This window comes from Haliaeetus albicilla, chromosome 5 (genome assembly GCF_947461875.1).
Source record: "Haliaeetus albicilla chromosome 5, bHalAlb1.1, whole genome shotgun sequence".
Classification (NCBI taxonomy): Eukaryota; Metazoa; Chordata; class Aves; order Accipitriformes; family Accipitridae; genus Haliaeetus; species Haliaeetus albicilla.
The window spans coordinates 33,628,349-33,651,518 of NC_091487.1; the positions used below are offsets into that span (position 1 = coordinate 33,628,349).

Below are 23,170 nucleotides of genomic sequence, written 5' to 3' on the forward strand. Positions count from 1 at the left end.
TATATAAATGAACATACTTGTACCAGCTATCCAGCAATATTATTTTTCTGTTTTGATTCTGTCTGGTTCTCTCTCAAAGAAAACTTCAGATTTCACTTCAGTGCAGCACACTCAGCCTTAAGCCTGTTCCACTTGATCAGCTTTACATTGAAGAGTACAATTTTTGCAAAGAAATCTAGTAGGAATTTTCATAGGTAACAAAATTTAAGGAATATTAATGCTTCTTTACAAAAAGGAAGGAATAAGGGAAAAAGGATCTCCTGCATTATCTGTTGTAAAACTTTTTACTGCAAAAAGAAATTTCTTATTTTGTGTATTGCCATGTATTAACATCAGACGTGAAGGGAAGCAACCAAAATCTACCCAATTCTGAATCATCTCTGGTATTTATAGGGACAGTAATATAACCAAAATGCCTCATTCACAAATGCACAACAATATCCAGACCAGATAAAGTAGCAGATAGTTCATGGGGAAGCTACCTATGACTGGAGTGCTGCAATGGATGGCTACAAGCTCTTCAGAAGGGATAGGCAAGGTAGAAGAGGTGGGGGGGTGGCTCTCTATGTTAGGGAATGTTTTGACTGTACAGAGCTACAGGATTCTGATGACAAGGTGGAGTGCTTATGGGTGAGGATGAGAGCGAAAGCCAATAAGACAGACATCGTGCTGGGAGTCTGTTATAGACCACCCGACCAGGTTGAAGAGATGGATGAATCATTCTACAAGCGGCTGGCAGTAGTCTCAGAATCGTGTGCCCTTGTCCTCACTGGGGACTTTAACTTTCCAGACATCTGCTGGAAATACAACACAGCAGTGAGTCAACAATCTAGGAGGTTCCTGGAGTGTGTGGAAGATAACAAACAGGGAAGGACTGGTGGGAGGTGTGATGGTTGGAGGCTGTCTTGGGCTTAGTGACAATGAAATGATAGAATTCACAGTTCTTGGTGAGGCAAGGAAGGTGGTCAGCAAAACCACTGCTATGGACTTCCAGAGGGCAAACTTTGGCCTCTTTGAGGCACTGGTTGAGAGTGTCCCTTGGGAGATGGTTCTGAAGGGCAAAGGGGTCCAGGACGGATGGACATTCTTTAAGAAGGAAATCTTAATGGCTCAGGACCAGGCTATTCCCATGTGCCACAAGTCGAACTGCCGAGGAAAATTACCGGCCTGGCTGAACGGGGAGCTTTTGCTAGGAGTCAAGAAAAAAAGGAGAGTTTATCATCTCTGGAGGAAAGGGCGGGCAACCTGGGAGGAGTACAGGGATCCTGTTAGATCATACAGAGAGAAAATTAGAAAGGCAAAAGCTCAGCTAGAACTAAATCTGGCCACTATTGTAAGGGACAACAAAAAATGTTTTTACAAATATGTTAACAGTAAGAAGAATCCCAAGGAGAATATCTATCCTTTAATGGACACAGAAGGGAACGTAGCCACCAGAGATGAGGAAAAGGCCGAGGTACTTAATGCCTTCTTTGCCTCAGTCTTTAATAGTGAGTCCAGTTATCCCCAGGGTACTCCACCACTTGAGCTGGAAGGTAAGGATGAAGAGCAGAATATACCCCCCTTAATCCAGGATGAAATAGTTAGTGACCTACTATGCCATCTGGACACTCACAAATCTATGGGACCTGATGGGATCCATCCAAGAGTACTGAGGGAACTGGCGGAGGTCCTTGCCAAGCCACTCTCTATCATCTATCAGTGATCCTGGTCAACAGGGGAGGTCCCAGAGGACTGGGGGCTTGCCAGTGTGACTCCCATTTACAAGAAGGGTCGGAGGGAGGATCTGGGGAACTACAGGCCTGTCAGCCTGACCTCGGTACCGGGGAAGATTATGGAACGGTTTGTCTTGAGAGCACTCATGTGGCAAGTCTGGGATAAGAAGGGGATCAGGCCCAGTCAGCATGGGTTTACAAAAGGCAGGTCCTGCTTGACCAACCTGATCTCCTTTTATCACCAGGTGACCCGCCTAGTGCATGAGGGAAAGGCTGTGGATGTTATCTTCCTTGACTTCAGCAAGGCCTTTGACACTGTCTCTCATGGCATACTCCTTGAGAAACTGGTGGCTCATGGCTTGGACAAGTGTACTCTTCGCTGGGTGAAAAACTGGCTGGATGGACGAGCCCAGAGGGTTGTGGTGAATGGGGTGAAATCCAGTTGGCGGCGGGTCACAAGTGGTGTTCCCCAGGGCTCGGTGTTGGGCCTCGTTCTGTTTAATATCTTTATCAATGATTTGGATGAGGGGATCGAGTGCACCCTCAGCAAGTTTGCAGATGACACCAAGCTGGGAGGGAGGGTTGATCTGCTCGAGAGTAGGAAGGCTCTACAGAGAGATCTGGACAGGCTGGATCGATGGGCTGAGGCCAATCGTATGAAGTTCAACAAGGCCAAGTGCCGGGTCCTGCACTTGGGTCACAGCAACCCCATGCAGCGCTACAGGCTTGGGGAAGAGTGGCTGGAAAGCTGCCCGGTGGGAAAGGACCTGGGGGTGCTGGTTGACAGCCAGCTGAATACAAGCCAGCAGTGTGCCCAGGTGGCCAAGAAGGCCAACGGCATCCTGGCCAGTATCGGAAATAGTGTGGCCAGCAGGAGCAGGGAGGTGATCGTCCCCCTGTACTTGGCACTGGTGAGGCCGCACCTCGAGTCCTGTGTTCAGTTTTGGGCCCCTCACTACAGGAAAGACATTGAGGTGCTGGAGCGTGTCCAGAGAAGGGCAACCAAGTTGGTGAGGGGCCTGGAGCACAAGTCTTATGAGGAGCGGCTGAGGGAGCTGGGGCTGTTTAGTCCGGAGAAGAGGAGGCTGAGGGGAGACCTTATCGCTCTCTACAACTACCTGAAAGGAGGGTTGTAGTGAGGTGGGTGCTGGTCTCTTCTGTCAGGTGGCTGGAGATAGGACAAGAGGAAATGGCCTCAAGTTGAGGCAAGGGAGATTTAGGTTAGATATTAGGAAAATTTTTTTACTGAGAGGGTTGTCAGACACTGGAATAGGCTGCCCAGGGAAGTGGTTGAGTCACCATCCCTGGAGGTATTCAAAAAGTGTGTAGACGGGGTACTTCAGGACATGGTTTAGTGGGCATGGATGATGGTTAGACTCTATGATCTTGAAGGTCTTTTCCAACCTAAATGATTCTATGATCAGAAAAGACAAAGCATAGCAAGGTATGGCAAAAATCCTTGATCAAGAAATTGCTTGCTAAGTGAAGGAATTCTTCTGCTCTCTTATCTCTAAGAAATTTGCTGAGATGTTGCAAAATAGTAGATGGCAAAATAAACTTAATTTATCATCATACTCAGATATAATTTGTATTTTTTAAATCATACTGAACTGTTGTTCATATGACTAGAAAACAGTCTTCTACCACCCCCAACATTTCCTACATGAAAAAAAAAAGTTCTCCTTCATATTGTTCACACCATTCTATGCCTAAAAAACATTAGTATTTAAAACTAACCTTAGAGTAGCAAGATTTTATATGGAGTATTTTTCTCTTCTTTGATTTTATTTTTCCTTCTTAATATGGCCACAAATATGCACTTAACACAATAAATAAATTTGACATCTAAATTATCACAGTGAAATGACAAATACATGGATAAAAAAGAAAAGTTATCTTACTACAGAGATGCAGTATCTCTTAATATAAAAAAAGGCTTTATGCTCTTGTGTGGACAACCTGGTTGTCTCCAATCAAAGCTGAAGCTCTGCTGAAATACTACAAAACCCCCACCCTTTTGCAGACTTTAAGGGAAGTATTATATATTCAACACCAAATAAATCAAATCTTTATTTAGCCTTGAATATATTAAATGTATTAGTTTAGAAAAGGAAGCTTCTGCAAAAAAATCTCAGCTGTAATAAAACCCCAAACACTTAAGACTATTAAAATTCCTTTGAATATAATTTTAACTAAAGTACTCATATTATAGCAGAGTACTACTATATTAAAAAAAAAAGTAAACCTCATTGTATTTCAACAAAGTAAAATCTGCCTTCCTAGTCTAAGCTGAAATACACGGAACAAAACATCTAAATTACAGTTTTGCAAACTCCTGTCCTAACAACGAAAACACAGTTTCCAAAATTACATGTGCACTTTTCCAATTTTTAACCTGGTATTTTCTTACAAGCTAGAGATGCCATTTGCTCTTTCTCACCTTGCTCTTGCTCTTCCTTGTGCATCCAAATCAACAGTTGGCACTCCAACACGAACAAACCGTGTAAAAAGAGACTGCTCCATGTTAGAGTATTTTTGAAAAGCCATGTTCTTAATGACTGGTGGCAACTGATGATGGTCACCAATCATAATCCACCGCTTCAAACGACTGAATCCATCCTGGGGGTTCTAGAATTAAACAATTACACAATTATAACTATTACAGTATAATCGAGGCACTCAATTACAACACATTAATAGTCAAATTGTCTTAGTCTAAACCCTAAATTTCAACATTTGTTCTTAAGCTACACTGAACTGCAGTCATTTTAAAGACTATTAACTTCTTTCCAATCTACTACCAGAAAAAGGAAATAGTATTTTAAATAAAGTCTTTTTTCTTATAAAGCAACATTTAAGTTTATTTATTAGAATCAGTAGAGAAACATCAGGATAAGTATATTACATTCTTTTAAAGGTCAAAAGTAACATATTATCAGAGGACAAAAGGAAGAACCACAGTTAGAGAAGTTACAGTAGTAAAAAACACTGATTTCTACATGGTAGTGTCACCCTAGAACAGTCCTTTAAACTTTAACTTTTGGATTCTGAGATAGTGAATATGAACTGCCTAAAGCATCTGAAACTGTTTTAGTCCTCACATGTCTGGGGCACAAACTGAACCTGCCCTTCAAGTGTCTCTGTAGTTCATGTGCTTCGCTTGTTTACCTCTGGAATTCCCACATGGCCTCTTTAACGACCAAGATGTGCCTCTAATTAATCACCAGCCTGACTCTTGGACTGAATGTTCTTCAGTATGTTTGGTATATCTCTTTCCAGGTCCTCATCCTTTGTGTACCTATGTTACGTACTGACAGATCTCATGAAGGAACATTGTAATGTAGGAACAAAAAAGGAACAGATGAGTGGGTAACATTATCCAGGAATTAGAATCCTGAAGATTTCCACCTGCCAGTTTTATAATTCAGACCCTCATTTTTCACACACTCCTGTAATATCTCCCTTTCCCCTTTCAAGGAGCACTATTCAAGACAGAGGCTAAAATTCCTTTTCTTGCCACCTGAAGTGGAAGATCTCTGAAGCCCTCTCTGATCAGAGAGCAAGGAAGGAAAACTGAACTCTGGACTGTCCAGCTCATCAAGCCTGAAGACACTTTAGTGAGAAGGTAAAAGGATAGAAATTACTTTCAATGGCATGGAAAAAGATTTCTTTTTTTTCTTTTTTCCTCCCAAAAGTTTACTGCTTTGGAGAAGACCAAGTGTTCTATATAATCATTTTGCTCTTATCAACAATTTCAAATCTCAGACAAAGAGCCCTCCAAAGAACTCTGTTTTTAAAAATATCCTACTCTGAATTGCAAGTGCAAGCAATCAAGTACTACTACTCTGTAAGCCTAGATCTTCAGGTTTTGTTTAAAAAAAATCCTCAATTTTCAAGGACTATTTGGATGGCTTTTGTAAATAAGGTCATGGAATATCCCCCAAAATATGGCTCTATGGTGAAATGGTCTGCTTTAATTACATAAAACTCTTCAGCTTCTGCATTGCTCATATACACTTACTTCCCCTCACCAGCCTGATGCATCTAGTTATTCAATGCTCATTCAAACATTTGAAAAACACTGTAAGATGCTTATTTCACTAAATATAACAATTTCATAATCAATGAAAATCATGGTAAAAGACACACAGGATTTCTTCATTACACAGCACTGCAGTACAATGTTGTGTTATGATTTATGAGAAGCCTTACCCAATAGAGGTTTGCTCTCCGAACACTCCAAATAAGATAGAGAAATATGTGCTCCTGTTCAGAGTTTAGGCAGTATTTGGGGTTTAGAGGGTGAATTAGTTGCCTGCCTGCTCAGAATCATCAAAACTCAGCAGTCTTTAACACATCAAGAAAGTGTTAAAAAACTACATTAATATCCCTAAAACTTAAAAACCTACAGAGTTAAACAGCAACTAAGAACAGGACTTGCTTGGGGCTTTAATAGCAATATGGTTAACTTGGACATGCACATTCTTTTGTGCACTAGGCCCATACAGAGTTACTTTCCTGCAATTGTATTCTACTCTCCATTGTTAAAGAGCAAAGTGAAAAATTATGAGCTGCAATTACAAATACATCAAATATTTCATTGAGTTTCCATCACACCTTTTTCAATTGAGATTTATTTTCTTTTAGAATGAAAATCCAAAAGCTTGGATGTGGTTTTCTAGAAGACTTAAAATTATTGCTTTTCAGTGAAAATACCTGCTCCAGGCAAAACTTCTGAAAGGAAACAATTTTAGAATATGAGCAAAGGCAGACTGTGTGTTTTTCAGAAAGCCACTAGAGTAAGAATCGAATCAACAGTACAGACTGTCTTCAGTTATTACTAACTTCCCACACATCAGCTTCTGATTTGCAGCTAAAGAAGTTTGCACAAAGTTCCTCAGGGAGCCCATACTTCATTTCCAGAGGTGAAATTTTATCTCACAATAATCTGAGATTACAGAGATAACAGAGCCACAGATGTGAGAGAAGCACATTTTGCTTACTTATGAAATCCTCTAGCTCTTAAAAGAGGAAAGTGATGCCAACCAAGCTCAGGTTGCTAAAAGCAACTACAGATAATCTTCACTAGAGGCACAAAAAACTTCAAGGCAGTCTGAGTGAATGTGTTGAGTTTAGAATGACTGGAGTAAACATTTTTAGGGAAAGACACTCAACTTTAAAGTAACAGTGTTGGCCCTCTATTACAACAATCCCTTACATTACAGAGCTATTGCTACCTGGCTTCCTAAAGACTGTGCTATAAATATCCCCTTTGCCACATTAACATCAGTTTCCTTCCTTCCCTGCATTAGCAGTACCTTTCCAGCTGCAAGACTTCCATTCACATGTATCACATCTGCATTCCTTTATCTACCAATTGTTGGTTTGCCAAACACAGTACAAGCTGCAATTGATTCCAAGCTAAACTTTTACTAATTAGCTAGGCAAAAAGTGCATAATTATTGGGCAAAAGTAGAAGTAGAATCAGTAACCATTTCTTTTCTTTCTGTGGAGTTGTAACATCAATTAGAATGTCTCCTCTCTACTTAGCTCCAGTTTTCCCGAAAGTTGTAGGTGCTCAGTATCTCTCCATCTCTGTTAGTCTTGACTGAAACTGACCAAACAGCACAAGCAGACAGGAGGATGCAGAGCAATTATGTAAGCCTTACGTTCTTGGGAGACAAAACCGTTATTTAACAAGACATAATAATTTTAATATTTAAAATTAGCAGTAGTCACTATGAAATGAGAAAGAATGAAAGTAACAAAGCCAGGACCTAGTTTACATAAATATCTCTGCTTTTTTATTTTCAAAATGAAAGCCTGCTAATCCTACTATTTAGTCAATAAAAGCAACATATTTAGAACCTATTAGGTTGCCCCATAATATTAAAAAACAAGGATAAACAACTAATGTAGAACAATGTAAAAGTTCTTACTGTCCAACCAAATGGCAAATATCAGTTCTACGTTACTTTCTGCACAAGATATTTTTCTTTTAATATTCTATATTGTTCAAGCACACAGACTTTCATTTATTATTTTTTGTAATACGTTTTATGATTAAGGTCTAACCTGCAACAGGAGAGGTATAAAGGTTTCTATCTCCAGAATCTGAGCAGACTCTTCCATTAAGATGTTGTCATACTGAGAATGAAAAAGTAAAGAGATGTCCATCAACCAATTAATACAAATTAATGCTGTTATTCAGCCTACTGAAAAAAAGCATCAATTACTCATTTGGGTTTTGATGGGGAGGACCAGCTACAGCAGGATTTTACCTTATAGGCAAAATATCAGTATTACCAAAAATCCATGTCAGAAGGTGAAATCCTACTACATCAATGGCAGATCTATCTGTACCAATCAGGCCTTATATCTAGAAGGAATCCATGACTGAACCACATGACATGCTTCCCATGTGCCATAACCCATCCGCAAGAGAAAAGCCTTCTGCAGTGGAGCAAACCAATTTGGTATCTTTGCACTGAAGCAGAAAAGAAGCACTTTTGCAATCCAATATAGTGCATTATTGGAGAAAATAATACTGGAAGAATTATTGGTGGTGGGCTTTTGTTTTCTTTTTGTGAGACAAAAGTCTGTACTAAATCAATATCTATGTTTAAAACTGCGGAGTGAAAACAGCATTTCATCATAGTTCTTTTTCCCCAAAGTGTTCATTTTTTATGTAAACAAAGTTATAAAGGTTATTTTTTCCCAATTCTGCCTTTATTTTATTACTCAATGGTATCACTGCAGTTCATCATCTAATATGGCAAAACTAACTTTTTCTTTATATACATGTGCTATTAACCATTTTTGTATATACAATAACTTAAAAGAGATCTCATCTTTTACTTACAGAAGTTAAATTTTTCGTCAGTAAAATTACAAATTGAAACATACTGGTAAAAAAATGCAATTCAAAATAATCTAGCTACCTAGATTTAGGAAAGAAAAAGGTTTATACAAGGTGGGGGGGGGGACCCAAACCCCAAAAACAGTTAGTGTCGTAACACTAGTATAATCATTACTTTGAAACCTAATTCAACCAGGTCATGTCGTTTCAGAGCAGCATGAGTACAAGTCATGGCAATGATTTTTGCTTCTTTCACCAACAGGTATTTGGATCTATCCAGGCCACTGCGGAGAAGTTCAAATGCTCTGAATTCCTATGGAGGAGAAAAGAAAATCTTTGAAAGTCAGGATACAGAAAATTATTGCTTATAAAATGTATTCACTCAAACTATCTGGCCACCTCCTTAATATAATTAGGCAAGAAAGTTATGAAGATATCTACTGTTAACAATCCCATCTGAATAATTTTTTTTTAAATGCTAAACCTGGAAACAACAGTATTTCAAAAACCAATCTTCTAAAAACACATCAAAGAGTTTTGCAACCTGTATGCATATATAAATTTGCAGATAATTATTCAATTAATTCTAAGGAACCCTCTCAGAATCCTGCAAAATTTTGATTTACTGTATCTTCTTGTTTCCTACTTTACTGCATCGTAACATCACATCAAATTCAGTATTAGAAAGACCAATACAGTTAATATGACCAAATGATACACAGATCACCTTCACCCCAACTTTTAAAAGCTTCTCAAGCAATTCTGGGAAATATAGAAGATAATCCGTTTAAGTTACTTCTAGGTTATCTGATTAAAGGCAATTCACTGTAAATACAAAGACCCTGTGAGGATCAGAGGAGCAGTGATAGGCACACCAACCCTAGTAACCACATCAGTGAAAACAAACATGCAGAATGGCTGCTTCCCAAGATCAAAACCAAAACAGATTAGACCCTTGTCCCTATTGTGAAACATGCCTATATTACTCAAAGGTGGAAACCCTCACCTGAAATCCTTGCAAGCTAATGAAATTGCCTAGAGCTACATACTCATTTTCAGATGTATGGCAAAGGAGAGTTTTGGAATTGTGTAAAGTTTTGGGTTTTTTTTTTTTTTATAGGATTAGCCTTATCTACTTACCTTTAATAGTTATATGTCTTACCTCAAGCTGAGTGAATATTTTCTTAACATGTCTAAAACACCCTTCAGCAATTTCCATATCTTCTTCATAGGATTTGCCTTTGAAAATTGGTTGAGGAGCATTTGCAAAATACTGATGAAAAGGAAACAAACTGGAGACATCCGTAACATCTGGCACTTTTCCACCTTTAACTTTCACTTTGCTGATATACTCCTCCCAACGAGACATTACCTATGGCAAACAAGTGTCATACTGACATGTTTTTATATCATAAAGTCATTGGCAAGGTGTAGTCTTGCACACATAGTATTAAAAAAAATCTATCACAAAAGCCAGTTATGTCTAAATTAGCATTTAACCTTGTATCAGAATGACATTTTTGAAGCTGTGGTGGGTTGACCTTGGCTGGCTGCTAGACTCCCACCCAGCATCTCTCACTCCTCCTCAAGAGGACAGGGAGAAGATAAGGTGGAAAAGCTTATGGGTTGAGATAAAGACAGGGAGATCACTTAGCAAGCGCCATCACAGGCAAAACAGACTTAACTTGGGGAAAACTGATTTATTGCCGATTAAAAATAGAGTACAATGGTGAGAAACAAAGACAAAACCACCCTTCTCCACTCCCTCTTTCTTCCCAAGTTCAATTTCACTCCTTCATTCCCAACTCTTCTACCTCCTCCCCACCCTAAGCAGTGCAGGAGGAATGGGGCTTGTCATTCCAGTTCATAACACTGCATCTCTGCCACCTCTTCCTCCTCACACTTCTCCCCTGCTCCAGCATGGGCTTTCCACAGGCTGCAGCTTCCTTCAGGGGATATTCAACTGCTCCAGCATGGGGTCCTCCAAGGGCTGCAGTGTGGATATCTGCTCTGACATGGTCCTCCATGTGCTGTAGGGGGACAACCTGCTTCACCATGGTCCTCTCCATAAACTATGGGGGAAATCTCTGCTCTGTTGCCTGGATCACTTCCAGCCCCTCCTTTTCCTTCTGACCTTGGTGTGTGGAGTTGTTTCTCACACCTCTCTGCCCCCAGCTGCTGCACAGTGGTTTTTGACCTCTTCTCAAAGATGTTTTCACAGAGGCACCACCAGTGACACTGATGGGCTCAGCTTTGGCCAGCAGTGGGTCTGTTGGAGCTGGCTGTGTCCAGCAGAGGGCAGCTCCTCGTCTCTTCTCAGAGATCACCCCTGCAGCCTGCTGCTACCAAAACCTTGCCACATAAACCCAACAAAGAAGCAAATCTCTTGATTACCTCCACTTACAGTACTTTCGTTTAAATACCAAGTGGGATTCCTTTGGGAGGAAATTGAACCAGAAGATGAGCTCTAGCAGTGCTCCTAGCACTCTCCAACACTTAATGTCCATTTAATGTTTAGGCCCACACCATAGCTAGCCCAGACTAACTTCTGTAAAAATATATACAGTGTATGCATTTGATCCTAAGTACTGCTGTACAAGTCTGCTGAAGCCACACTAATTGCTAATGTAGACCATGTCACTGAAAAACACATGGAAGGGAAATGAGGGATATACAATATACAGAAAACCACTGTTTTGTATACTATGCATCCGATTTCACATTGGCATTTAACACCATAAAAGCGTTCTAGCAGGACTATCAAGTAGCTGCTCTAATGCTTGTCCAAAATGTAAAGCTGCCCACAGATTTTCCTATTTGAAGAAGAAACTTCAGGTTAGAATCTTTGCCAGCAGTCATAAAGAGTAGCAATGCTGGCTTTCCAATTGGTGAGTCATCAGGCAGGATTTAAAACAATAGCAATGCATGTAAGTAATGTTGCAATTATAGCTTTAGCTGTTATTGTATTTTGAACCACCAAAGAAAATGTGGGTTTTTTTAGACCCAATTCTGAAAAATTCACTCAAATTTTTACAAAGTGTTTCATAACATATTGAGGTCATACAGTCTCTGCAGAAGTATTTCAGTCCTTACTTGGTATAAGAAAAAGTGTCCAGCTGTTTCACAAGTGTAAGAAACATCTCCTGGGACTCCAAGACTCTCTTGCAGTCGTCCAACTTCTCGCAGAAGTTCAAGTCTTCGAGCCAGCACATAATTAACTCTTCCATACCTACAAAATGGATTAAATACAACATAATTCATATCCAAATGTATTTTACTCAAAACTGTTTCATCTAAGTATCATGAGAGACCACAAAAAACCCCAACACTACCCCCCCAAAACCCACAACTACTACCCAGTTCCAAAAAAGCAAGAATTTGCTACATGCTGACTATTTCTATCAGTTGAGCCCTAATAGTTTACAAAGCCATACAAGAGCCATTCCTGTAGAAAAAACTCCTTTTATCCTATCACTTCAACAAAAGCTTCGTAAGTGTTAATAATACATTCTCATGATGCACCTGTAAAGAAGAAAAACATTACTTCCGATGTCCTGTTTAGGAACTATGATACACTACACGTACAACTTGCTTGTATTTGTGTAACAAACGGACCATCATAAATAGAACCTATACTGGAAGTTTCAGTATGATAAGGCTGGCTGACTTTGGCAATACACAAAGTGTCTTGCACTAATGATTAGCCCACCTTAACAGACAGGTCTGGATCCTGCACTCATAGCTGCCTGTTGAGTAACTTTTATGACTTTTATGATTAGTTTGTAACCTACTCCTTCCATTCTTCCTCCTTCTACACAATTCAAGCCCAATTTCTCTCCTTTAAAAAAATCAATTTCTTATTCCATGCACTCTCCCTGCTCTCAGAAGCGGTACAAGAACAACAAGAACAACAACAACAAAAAAAAGAATCAATGAATCACATCTTCTAAAAAAGAAAACAAATTAAACAGTGGTATAAATGGGTGGAATTAAAGAAGTGAGAGGAACAGAACACTGTCTTTCAAAAATGCAGATGTAGTTAAAAGCTCAAAAGTAAATAAAGGCTAACTTTCAAGTTCTTATTAAACTTACTACTCATAAAATATGCTTTCTGCACAGAAAAAGAAATGACACAATCCCTGGTAATCACAATGGGTTCTACTGTCTTATTTAGAAGGGTGGGAGTAGTTAAAGCTAGAGATTTGAATTTACTAAGACACAACTGAACACGATATTGTTCACAGCTGGAAAAAACAGGTTCTTCAGGAACTATGACAATTAAGATCCTTGGAATACTAGTTTTTTCTTCTTCAACAAACTAATCCATTATAATTACAAGTGACTGCAACCAGTTGTGGGTTTTTTTCTCACACTTCCAACATCCTCTTATTTCTCACAATTGAAGTCATATGTCCTCTTTTAAGTATTTGTTCATCGCTACAAAAATTTTTTTTAGCTGTGATTCCCTTTGTGTTTAAGTGACAGTACCAGTTTAATCAGCTCCTGTCCACCTTACGTTCTTATGCCCCCTGCCCCACTTGGCTGTGCCTGCAGAGAGAGCAAAAAAGGAACACGAAGCTTGCAAGCAGCAGAAATTCCTTAAGCAGTACTGTGCCCTCTAAACCAGCCTGACACAGAAAAATCACTAACTTAAAAGCTACCTAAACCCAAACAAAATGAATATGGGAAGTAAACTTCTCTTTTCACAGTAGTGCAGCCCACCTTCAAATATATTCCTCAACCCTTATCCTTCCCTACCAAACTGCCAGAACCCATAGGACTTGCAGTAATGTCCTGTAGGTCTGGAGTTACCTTGAAAAAGAATGAAAATAGAAAATGCAGAGAGTCTCAAAGAAAACTCCTTTTAATGATGAGCACTGCTGTTCAAGGAATATACTAAACCATGAATACCACTAAACAAATATCTGCCACAGCATCATTTCACTAAGATTTTGGCTATCAAATTTCTGGAATAATTTGACTATGTCAAAGAACTCAAATTGGAAAAAAAAAAAAATCACAGGTATTTATCTTACTAAATGAAACTCAGCTATGCATATATGGGTAGCTTGTAGTGACTATAGATAATTTTTACTACAGCTTTTGAAGTCAAAGTATTGCTATAATAAGCCAGTACTGGGACAGTTCAGTTATTTCCAGTGCACAACCATTATAACCCAGCTCACATTTATTAACGTGTGTAATCCAACTGATGTCAATTGGACTAACACATAACAAACGTACAAATATTTACAAGAACAGGTTCTTAAGTCTTTGTACTGATACAGAGTTGACAGCTTTCCTTATGTATGTACTTGTCAAAATGTGTAATTTACCTATGAAATAAGCAACTTTGTAGTTAAGCAAAATTCTGAAGAATTAAAAGCAGAAAGTTTAATTTCATGGTTATATTTATTAATGCAATATTCACCATGCCAGTGGAAGTGATATAATATTTGTACAAAAAACTCGTTAACTGCAAAAACCTACTTTTATTATTCAACTTCCTCTCACAAACGGATTAATTCTATAAAGTGTATATGGGCCCAGAATACAATTAACTACTTTTATTCAAGCAGTTGAGTTTGTAAAGAAGCAGCTGCCTGATTCCACCTTTGGATTCTCAAGGGAACACAGTTCCTCTACTGAGTAAGAACCAAAATTACTTAACCCTGTATTGAAAACAAGTGCACTCTGCGTTACTGGGATTCAATAATAGGAGAAAGGTAAAACTTGTCAAGCACAGCTCCTTGCTCATTTACAAGGGAGGTAGAATGGATTCAGCACATAAATCTTGCTACAAAGTTTATGCAATCAAGTTTATCATTAGCACCTCCTTCCTCACCTGCTGAAATCTTTCTCTGTCTCCAATTCCTCTTCTCCATGACCCAGACGCAGGAGGTGGCGCTCATCAATGTCTAGGGCCATGATTTTTTCAAACAGCTGGTTCAAGGCCTAAAGATTGACAAGAACAGGAGAAAAGGTAGTTTTTAGAAATTCAGAGGCTCTTGCAGAGGAAAACTGAAGAATTAGTGGTAAGCCAGCTAGGAAATTATGCCTATTTTGGTATAAATGGAAGCCAAAGCAAACATGAAGTTAATACTGAAACTAGAGCTCTTAACCTTGACAAGAAGGGAATTAGCCTACTAAAATGCTTGTATTTGCATACTTCATATAACAATTAAATTTTATTTTATGATTTTGAAACAATTTTAAGATTTGATTCTATCACATAGTTAATTTAGTTGATAAAGCTATTAGTTTATAAAACTGTCCCAAGAAGCACACTTTGCAAACATTGATTTTGTTGAATGACTTTAAACCATTTAACTTTTACTGTACATTAGAAGAGTGTGATCTGGTACTGACTGGCAGGTGCTGAGACTCTATTCCATACGGATAAGTAAGTTTTGCTGAACTAAACTTCAAGGTGTGCTATGTCTCCTGCCTTAAACTCTTCAATTCCCTAACAGCTTAATATCAACTGTCCAATTCAGTGTTTTTCAAAGGATTAAGTTTGTAAACACTGGATCATCAAATAATGAAACTAAGAATAAACATGAGCAAGCTCCACCTGAACTTCAAGTCTGCTGGAAGTCATGCAAAAAATGTAATAAGTACAGCATCAACGCATAGGGAACAAAACCTGCTGAGATATAATTTATTTCCTGAACTGCAATTGAAGTTCATGTTCTCACATAAGTCTTGTCTGGCAAGAAGAGTCTCCTACCTGCCTTGAATTATTTCCTTCCTTTTCTCCTCAACGGACATGCTCTCAACCCTTTCTCTCAATTTCACTACCTGTTACTCTCCCGCAACCCACTGTACACTAGCCTATAATATTTCAGGTTGTAACTCCTCACCAAAATGAAGCCCCATCCACCATTCTTTGATCAACAGCCTAAGTGCCTGATCTTGCTTTGACGGAAAAAGATGAAAAGTTTTCAAAGCTGTATGTTCAGTTAAAATAGCTCATAACTGAGCTAGGCTAGGCTAATTAGGGAGACCAGGAAATAGATGACCCTGGTTTCCAAACAAATCCTTCCAAACCAGATGCAGATTTAGAGTAAGAATCTTTCACACTTTTACCATTATTATTCTTATTTTATATATGCTTGAGAATTAAGAGGCAGACTCCATTTCTTATGAATGGGAAGCAAGCATTCAGCTGAAGAGGCCTTCCCTTAAAAGCATGAAGCACAGAGTCTGAGAAAGCTAGTTAGCAAAAATCTGGCTTGCATGCAGTGAATGTGCAACTGTAAGAACTATGCAGATACTTTTTCAAAATACTTCCTAATTTCTATCCCCAACCAGTTAAATATATTGAAAACTTCTCATAAATTGCTCAGAACTACAAACATTATGAAACTGGCAAAATTGCACACAAGCCAACTCAAGTTTTCATTGTTAAGAGACAGTTGCAATTGCCAAACTACTGATCTCAATATCTGCTGTTGTTCTTGGTTTTAATTACAGGAAAATTTCGTACATGACTGACACTTTACCTGATTAGAGTGGGTAACTATAAGAGTTCGTTGTTCTGGGAAATTATGATAAAGATTGGATATTATCTGGACTGCTACATCAGTTTTTCCAGTACCAGGTGGACCCACTACCTAAAAAACAAATTGTTGTCAAAATATCAACACACAATTTATCAGAATATTGCACAATACAGAAATATAGCCAGCTGGGAAAAAACCAGAACAATCTCAAGACACTGACATCATATATTAACAACAACAAAAAAAATCTGTTTCATGTACAATTTCTTGCTGGCTTCTGTGAATTTCAAGAACACATACATATACCATGAAAGACTTAGCCCAATGCTAATGCAGATTCCTGCCTAAGAGGAATATGGTAATCCAGCATATGAAGTACTATTTTGTTTCACAAGCCATGAAAACAGACCTCCTCAGAAAAAAAAGGCTTTTTAACCTCAGGACAGCCTAAACATAGGGGAAATAGTGAAAAGAGCATCAAAACACACGATTGCAAAAAAAGTAAGTCAAGGCAGATGTAAAGAACAGAAAAAAAAGAGTCCAATCTTTTTATTTACTCAGAAAATCTACAACTGATGATATAGAAATAATACTGACAACTAATGGGTTTATAGGCTTAATTATACCAATAACATTCCAAAATTGACACCTGAGACATTTTAAAAGTATCCAAGTATTATAAAGCATCTCAAAGTAATTTGCTCAGCATTAAGCAGCACAGAATAGCAGGTTTCATATGTACCAAGACAAAATTACGAATTGCTATGAAATCACGCTTGCTTTATTTAATGAATCTCATTGATCACTGGATTCAAAAGCAAGTAAGATTGTAATTCTCAAAAATATTAGACAGAAATACATGACATAATGACAGAAAATAAAACATAGGCCTGTATTATGTAACTGTTTTATCAGTCTGCCTTCTTTCCCTGAAAAAAAGTGGGTGATGCAATAAGAAAAAAAAAAATCAGAAATACATCCTCAAAAACAAAAAGCTGACTTCATCACTGGTTTTTGACCTAACAGACTCTCATTCTAACCTCTTAAAACATAAACAAATTCAGTTTTAGTAGAAAAGTTCAAATTATATAAACGAACATCATCTCAAATATTTATGAAAGCTGGAGTACCAGGCACAGGAAGTTACTTTTCTTCTTTAAAGCCCTCCAAAAGTGAGGTAGATGGTAGTTTATAATGCATTATACGAGATACACATGATACTAATGAACAGTATGCAATACTATTAAAAAAAAAAGACAAAATAAAAACTAGGTAACTTAGAGACCCCCTCTCTAGTACTTTGTGTCTTAATTATACACTACAAAATGGTGATAAAGATTTTAATTTCCCAATCTTCTTTCTTATTGACAATGCTACTGATATAAAACAACACTCCTATACACCAGTGTGGGTATCTTAGACAAACACTCTAATTATGTAAAACCCAGCAGTTCAAATCATTCCAAAAAACCCCTTCCAACATTCTTTAATAACCATATTTAAAGCATCTATCACCGTGGCATTTTCACAGCATTCAAAAAAAGAGCTTTCATTTCTAAATAGACCTTAACATTGATACTCTATAACAGCCAGAAAGTTCTGCTGCGTTCTACTAGAAAACATACTACACTCAAAAACACTGCCAAGAACTCAGGCAACATTTACAACGCTACTAATTTCAGCACACTTAGGCAGGCAGGGACAAAAGGCATACAATTCTAATGAAGTTTATTTTTTCCTTTGCCTTTTATCTTTTGTGTGCTAGCTACAGAGTGTATAGGGAGTGGTAAAACATAAGGAGGAAGGGGAGGAGGAAGAGTATGGTACTAATGAATACCAATACAAAAACCTAAAAATTAGCATTACTGCCTATATAGAGCAAGAAGAAATTAGGAGTATCAGAGAAAAGTCATTCAGATATTCCACTGAGTCACTACCAGGATAGACTGTACTTCATTGGGAGACAGGTACTTGTAGTCAAAGTCTAACTGAGAGTGGTAAACCTTAATGACCTTTGCAGAAACTCACTGATCAGAAATTATTTTCATAACAAATCTACAGCTTTGGTTTGGTTTGCAACTTCTTAGTTCTAGAATTCAATAGGATATAAAGGATTGCACATTACATTTCACAAGACAGCAGAAAAAAGCTCCCTGAAGACAATTCAGTGACTTTCATTTCCTTTAACGGAGTTAGATCGAACAAAAATGATGCAAGTAATTTAAAACAGCTAAAAACAGCAGACGTGGCAAGAGCTTTACAGTCTAAAACTAGCAATCCAACCACTGAAAAAGTAAATTCAGTTGTTGTGGAAAGTCTTCAGCCATGAAACACAGAATACTGTTATACAGAGATCAAATGTGTTTCTGTATGATTTTGTGAAGATGGGAGGATGTTGAACCTTTGTATGTTAATTTTCCATATTTTTAAACTATTAATAGAAGTAACCTCAGGAAGGCTACAGAAATAGGCATTACTGGTATTTCACTGAATGTACCTAAAGCCAGAAGCAAATAAATTAGAGTATAAAATCCTTAAAAATATTCTTACCATAGTCAACCCAGGCTGCATTCCTGCACGTATAGCTTCAATCTGAGTATGGGTAAATTGAATTGTATTGCTGTAACAACGCAAAACAGGAACAGAGAATTGATAGATTTTGCCAACAGTTTTGATAAAAGAAATTGTTTTAACAAGTTTGATTTAAATTCATTGGCTACAAGTTTCTCCAGAACTACATGCTTGCAAACTCTTATATAAATTAAACCAATATTAAAACTACCTTTATAGACATGGCAATCTTGCAATTTCTAAGCAAGACAGTAAATCAACAAAATCATCCCATTGAAAAGACTGTCTTTAGTTATTATTTGCTCAGAATGCTGTCAAATTATTTAGGTATGATTCTCCTAATATTCAAAGTCTTGACACAATACTAAGAGACAGTATTTCTCATTGTTCTTCAAGGAAATTTTTTAACAGAGAGGGAATAATAGAATAGTTTGATTTAAATATAAACCAAAACAGCCTCATATTCAAGTCTTCTTTTGGTAATGAAATCAAAATGATATTCTGTTTACAATCAACAACATTATTTTTTAAGTATTTCTGAAAATTAACTACTATACATGTATCACCATTTGTAAACAAGTTCTCATCCATTTATTACCGTTTTGGTTGATTATATGGATATGGTCCCCTGTTTGGAATGACATGAGGCTCTACAATCAGTGTTTTAGCTTCTTCAGGTTTTTCTTCATTCCCATCCTCTTTTCTTTTCTTTCCTTTGCCTCCCTTTATTGGGAAAGTTATCCTGTAACACATAATTTAAGACTACACTTCAACACGTTCACTATGATACCAGACTGTCTTACAAGTTTATACAAAAAGATTTTTTTGTCCCCATTAAGACAAACTTTCACACAATAGGGAAACAAGAGTTGCAAACAACGAGTATTAATGAGGATAAGGAAAAGAATGACAAATAAACTGATGAAGCTGATTTTAAGAAAGCATATTTGACAAAAAGTATATCAAAAGTGCTCTTTTTGAAAATCTAGGAGCAGTGCTGAGAACCAGCTGGAAAAACACTGGAGGCAAAGAGTTCAGAAATGAAAATGGAAGGGACAGGAGTAAAGTTATAGTATAAAGCCACCAGCACTGTATATTCAGCAGTAATAACTTCAGTTTGTTCTAGAACTGATGCACACTTTTTTTTAAACACAGAAGATATGTTAATGTTCTAAACTGCTCTAGCACATGAAGCCTTTTATCTTCCCATTTCAATTTTTTTTGTAGCCCTCTGTAGCATGTTAGCAAGCTTCTCTAATTCAGAAACAAATCACAGTGAAGGAATTCCAATGGCTATCCAATTATCTTGAGACAACAATGCAGACATCTTTAACAGCAATAATTTCTTAGTCTCTCTACAGGACAAATGCAGAAGTAGGAAGAGCAATAGCTCTTCATAAATAGGAATATCTGTATTTTAATCTATGAACTGAAAATGAACACTAGGTCATTGAGGGAAATTGTGTGTGGTATCTTGTCTTGATACCTTCAGACTATTTTTATATCATCTTATAGTGTTAGTGTCTTCTCCACACATATTCTACATCCAGTGTTTCAAAAAAAGCATGGAAGATTACCTCCCTGCTTTTCAAGATTCAATTTGGCCATGGTAAGAGCTGACTTGTGCGGGAAGGGGAAGGAAGCCATCTTTTCGCCCCAGTCAAAACTATTCCTTCAAAAGGAAACATATTTCAATCCTCATTAACTTGTAAGGGAAAAGAGATATAGTTTCTTCAGTCCAGCTGAAGAAACTATTCTCCAATGCTATGCACTGTTAAACTCAGTTGCTGAAGTCCTTTTCTTAAAAGAAAGAGAACATCCCTTCAACAACTGAACTCAACTCCACTTGACAACACACTTCAGCAAGAATATCAAGCCAGCAGTATTTGAAATTTTGAGATCACCTGAAGGGGGGTATTTGCAGAACAGGATTGTCAACAGTCACTTTAATGTTGTATCCAGGAAAGCTAGCTTTTAAGTGATCAATGGACAGGAAAGTGTCATTAAAATCCAGAGTTGCAATCTGATTTGGCATTTTTGAATAGTGTGCACTGCTTGGATCTCCATATCCAAGAATGATGTCATGTAGCCAGTCAGGAACAACACAATCTGTGTTCATCAAATTCCTAATAGTCTCCAGAACAGCCTGCAAATCAGAAAAATAGAAAAAAATATGATTGGAGAGATTGACTTTTTACCAAGAAAACATGAGATACTGAAGACTAATCAAGTCTATTCTAAGATGCTAGCATACAACAGTCTTTAATTGACAGGTGTTTGGTTAGATGGAGTCAATATATATAGTGTATATATGCAACAAAACACTAGTGTCAAACTATATAGTTCTTAAAGAGGACCATAATCATCAGTAAAGTTTTCATTCCAGAACACTCGGGGGGGGGGGGGGGGCGGGGGCATAAAAGACCTTCATTCAGCTTAACATTTCTCTTTTAACCCTATAAATTTCATCCCTGCAGCCAGCTTAAGTTTCCCTTCAAAAGCTTGCTCTTCATTCCCAAACTAATCTCTCTACTCATCTGCGATTATGACAGTATCTTCTCTCCTTTCTCCCTCCCATGAAAACACAGTGCCTCAGACCCTGGGCTTGCACAGGGTGTGTGCATTTTAACTAGGAGGTAGCTGAACTTTAGCCTTCCTGTTAAAGGGCTACTTCAGTGGCAAGTCTTCCAACAACCACCGTACTTGAAACTTGGTATTAGGACCCTCTGCTCTTCAGCAGAAGAAACACAGGATCTGAAATCTGCACTGATTTCCAGATCCTCCAACTTACTACACTAACAAACATGGACACAAATGGATGTCAAAGATAGGGCATCAGCAGTCCAGACCAGGATATAATACACATCTTCCAAATGCCAATCTTGTAAAGAATAGTCAGCCAAAACAAAGTATGGAATTTTATTCTGATAGTCTAAATTTACGTATCCAGCTCCAAAGGGTAGGATTCTCTGTGCTTTTCTTGCTTGTGTTGTATCATTCAAGGAATCAAAGTAATGTGATCATCATTCCTGCTTAAGCAGTCAACCTCTATAAAGGTTCTGATTCTTCCCCTCTACTCAGCATGGGTGAGACCATATCTGGAGTGCAGTGTCCAATGCTGGGCTCCTCAGGACAGAAGACAGACATACTGGAATGAGTCCAGCAAAGGGCCACTAAGATGATTAAGGGATGGGAGAATCTGCTATATGAGACGCTGAGAGAGCTGGGATTGTTTAGCCTCAAGAAGAGAAGACTCAAGGGGTGGTGAAGAATTTTATCAGTCTGTATAAAAAAATAAAAAAAATGGGAGGAATTAATGACAATGGACCCAGGCTCCTCTCAGTAGTGCCCTGTGAAAGGACAGGAGGCAATGGACACAAATTGAGATACAGGAAATTCCACTTAAATACATGAAAAAGTTTTTCCTGTATGGGTAACTAAACACTGGAACAGGTTATACAGTCTCCATCACTAGAGATATCCAATTCCAACTGTTCAAAGTCACAAGATCTTGACCAACTTGTTCTAGCTGACTCTGGTTTCAGCAGGGCTTGGACTAGATCATCTCTAGAGGTCCCTCCAACCTCAACCATTCTGTAAATCTGTAATTCTGTTCCCTCCAATCTCAGCCACGCTGTGGATTCTGTGATAGCTCTATAAAGTTATTAACTCAAAGGCAACTTAGCACTATAAAATTTATGATTAATGTAAAGTTATATGCTCCGTCCTTCCCTTATTTAAAAAGGGTGCTTGATTGTCCAACAGTAGAATGGCTCCTGCCATTTCAAATTTAATTCTCGTACCAAGGAAACATATCATAGCAGATCTGTCCTTGTACAGGAACCTCTGAATAGTCAAATTGCCAGCTGTTAGAAGAATTGAACCTGTGTGGGATAATACAGCTGGCATAAAGTATCACTGTGACACAAAGTATACTCTGAAGCTCAGCCCCATTTTATAATAAAGGGGATGGCTCAAAGTATCTTACCTGATGCCTACAAGCCACTGCAGAAACCTCCTCTCCCTTTGGCTCTCCAAGGCACGTAGTTTATTTCTTCTTGCTCTTGGTCTTACAAACATTTTAGTATGTGACCTGCAGGACCAGAGAGGTCCTGCACTTAATTTCTGAAGCCTGAAGGTTCTCCAATTACTTCAAAGGCCCAAGATATACTGATGGACGAGTCCCATATTAACTAAGAATATTTATATTTTTGTTGCAAATATAAAACAAGCGTTTCCAGCTTAAATGTACATTAAGCATAGCGTAATAAATTTGTGCTAAGAAAAGCACAAATAAATTGAAAAATGTGGCTTCTTCAGGTAGCATTTCTAAATCTAAATGATCAGTTTTTCAGAGGAAAGTTTAAGAAATATGTCCCTAACAGCTAATGTGCTGTTTTTACACCACAAAAACTTCACTTCAGCTTTTCAAAAGTAACACATATACATGTAAAAATAGTAAGATTAGTTCTTATAAGAACTAACACTGCTGACCAACTGTAGTGACATAGTGGTGTCAC

At 37.9% G+C, this 23,170-nt stretch overlaps 1 protein-coding gene across 1 annotated transcript in view; it reads right to left on the reverse strand.

Moving 5' to 3' along the window:
* AQR (aquarius intron-binding spliceosomal factor) overlaps nucleotides 1-23,170 on the reverse strand; it is a 61,406-nt gene that overhangs the window by 9,582 nt on the left and 28,654 nt on the right. The window contains exons 20-29 of the mRNA XM_069784074.1: nucleotides 20,555-20,796; nucleotides 19,249-19,392; nucleotides 18,630-18,699; nucleotides 16,080-16,190; nucleotides 14,420-14,529; nucleotides 11,668-11,803; nucleotides 9,737-9,946; nucleotides 8,750-8,887; nucleotides 7,791-7,862; nucleotides 4,156-4,343 (exon numbers count right to left, since the gene is read on the reverse strand). Of these exons, the coding sequence (XP_069640175.1) occupies nucleotides 4,156-4,343; nucleotides 7,791-7,862; nucleotides 8,750-8,887; nucleotides 9,737-9,946; nucleotides 11,668-11,803; nucleotides 14,420-14,529; nucleotides 16,080-16,190; nucleotides 18,630-18,699; nucleotides 19,249-19,392; nucleotides 20,555-20,796 (1,421 nt within the window). The remainder of the gene's footprint in view (nucleotides 1-4,155; nucleotides 4,344-7,790; nucleotides 7,863-8,749; nucleotides 8,888-9,736; nucleotides 9,947-11,667; nucleotides 11,804-14,419; nucleotides 14,530-16,079; nucleotides 16,191-18,629; nucleotides 18,700-19,248; nucleotides 19,393-20,554; nucleotides 20,797-23,170) is intronic.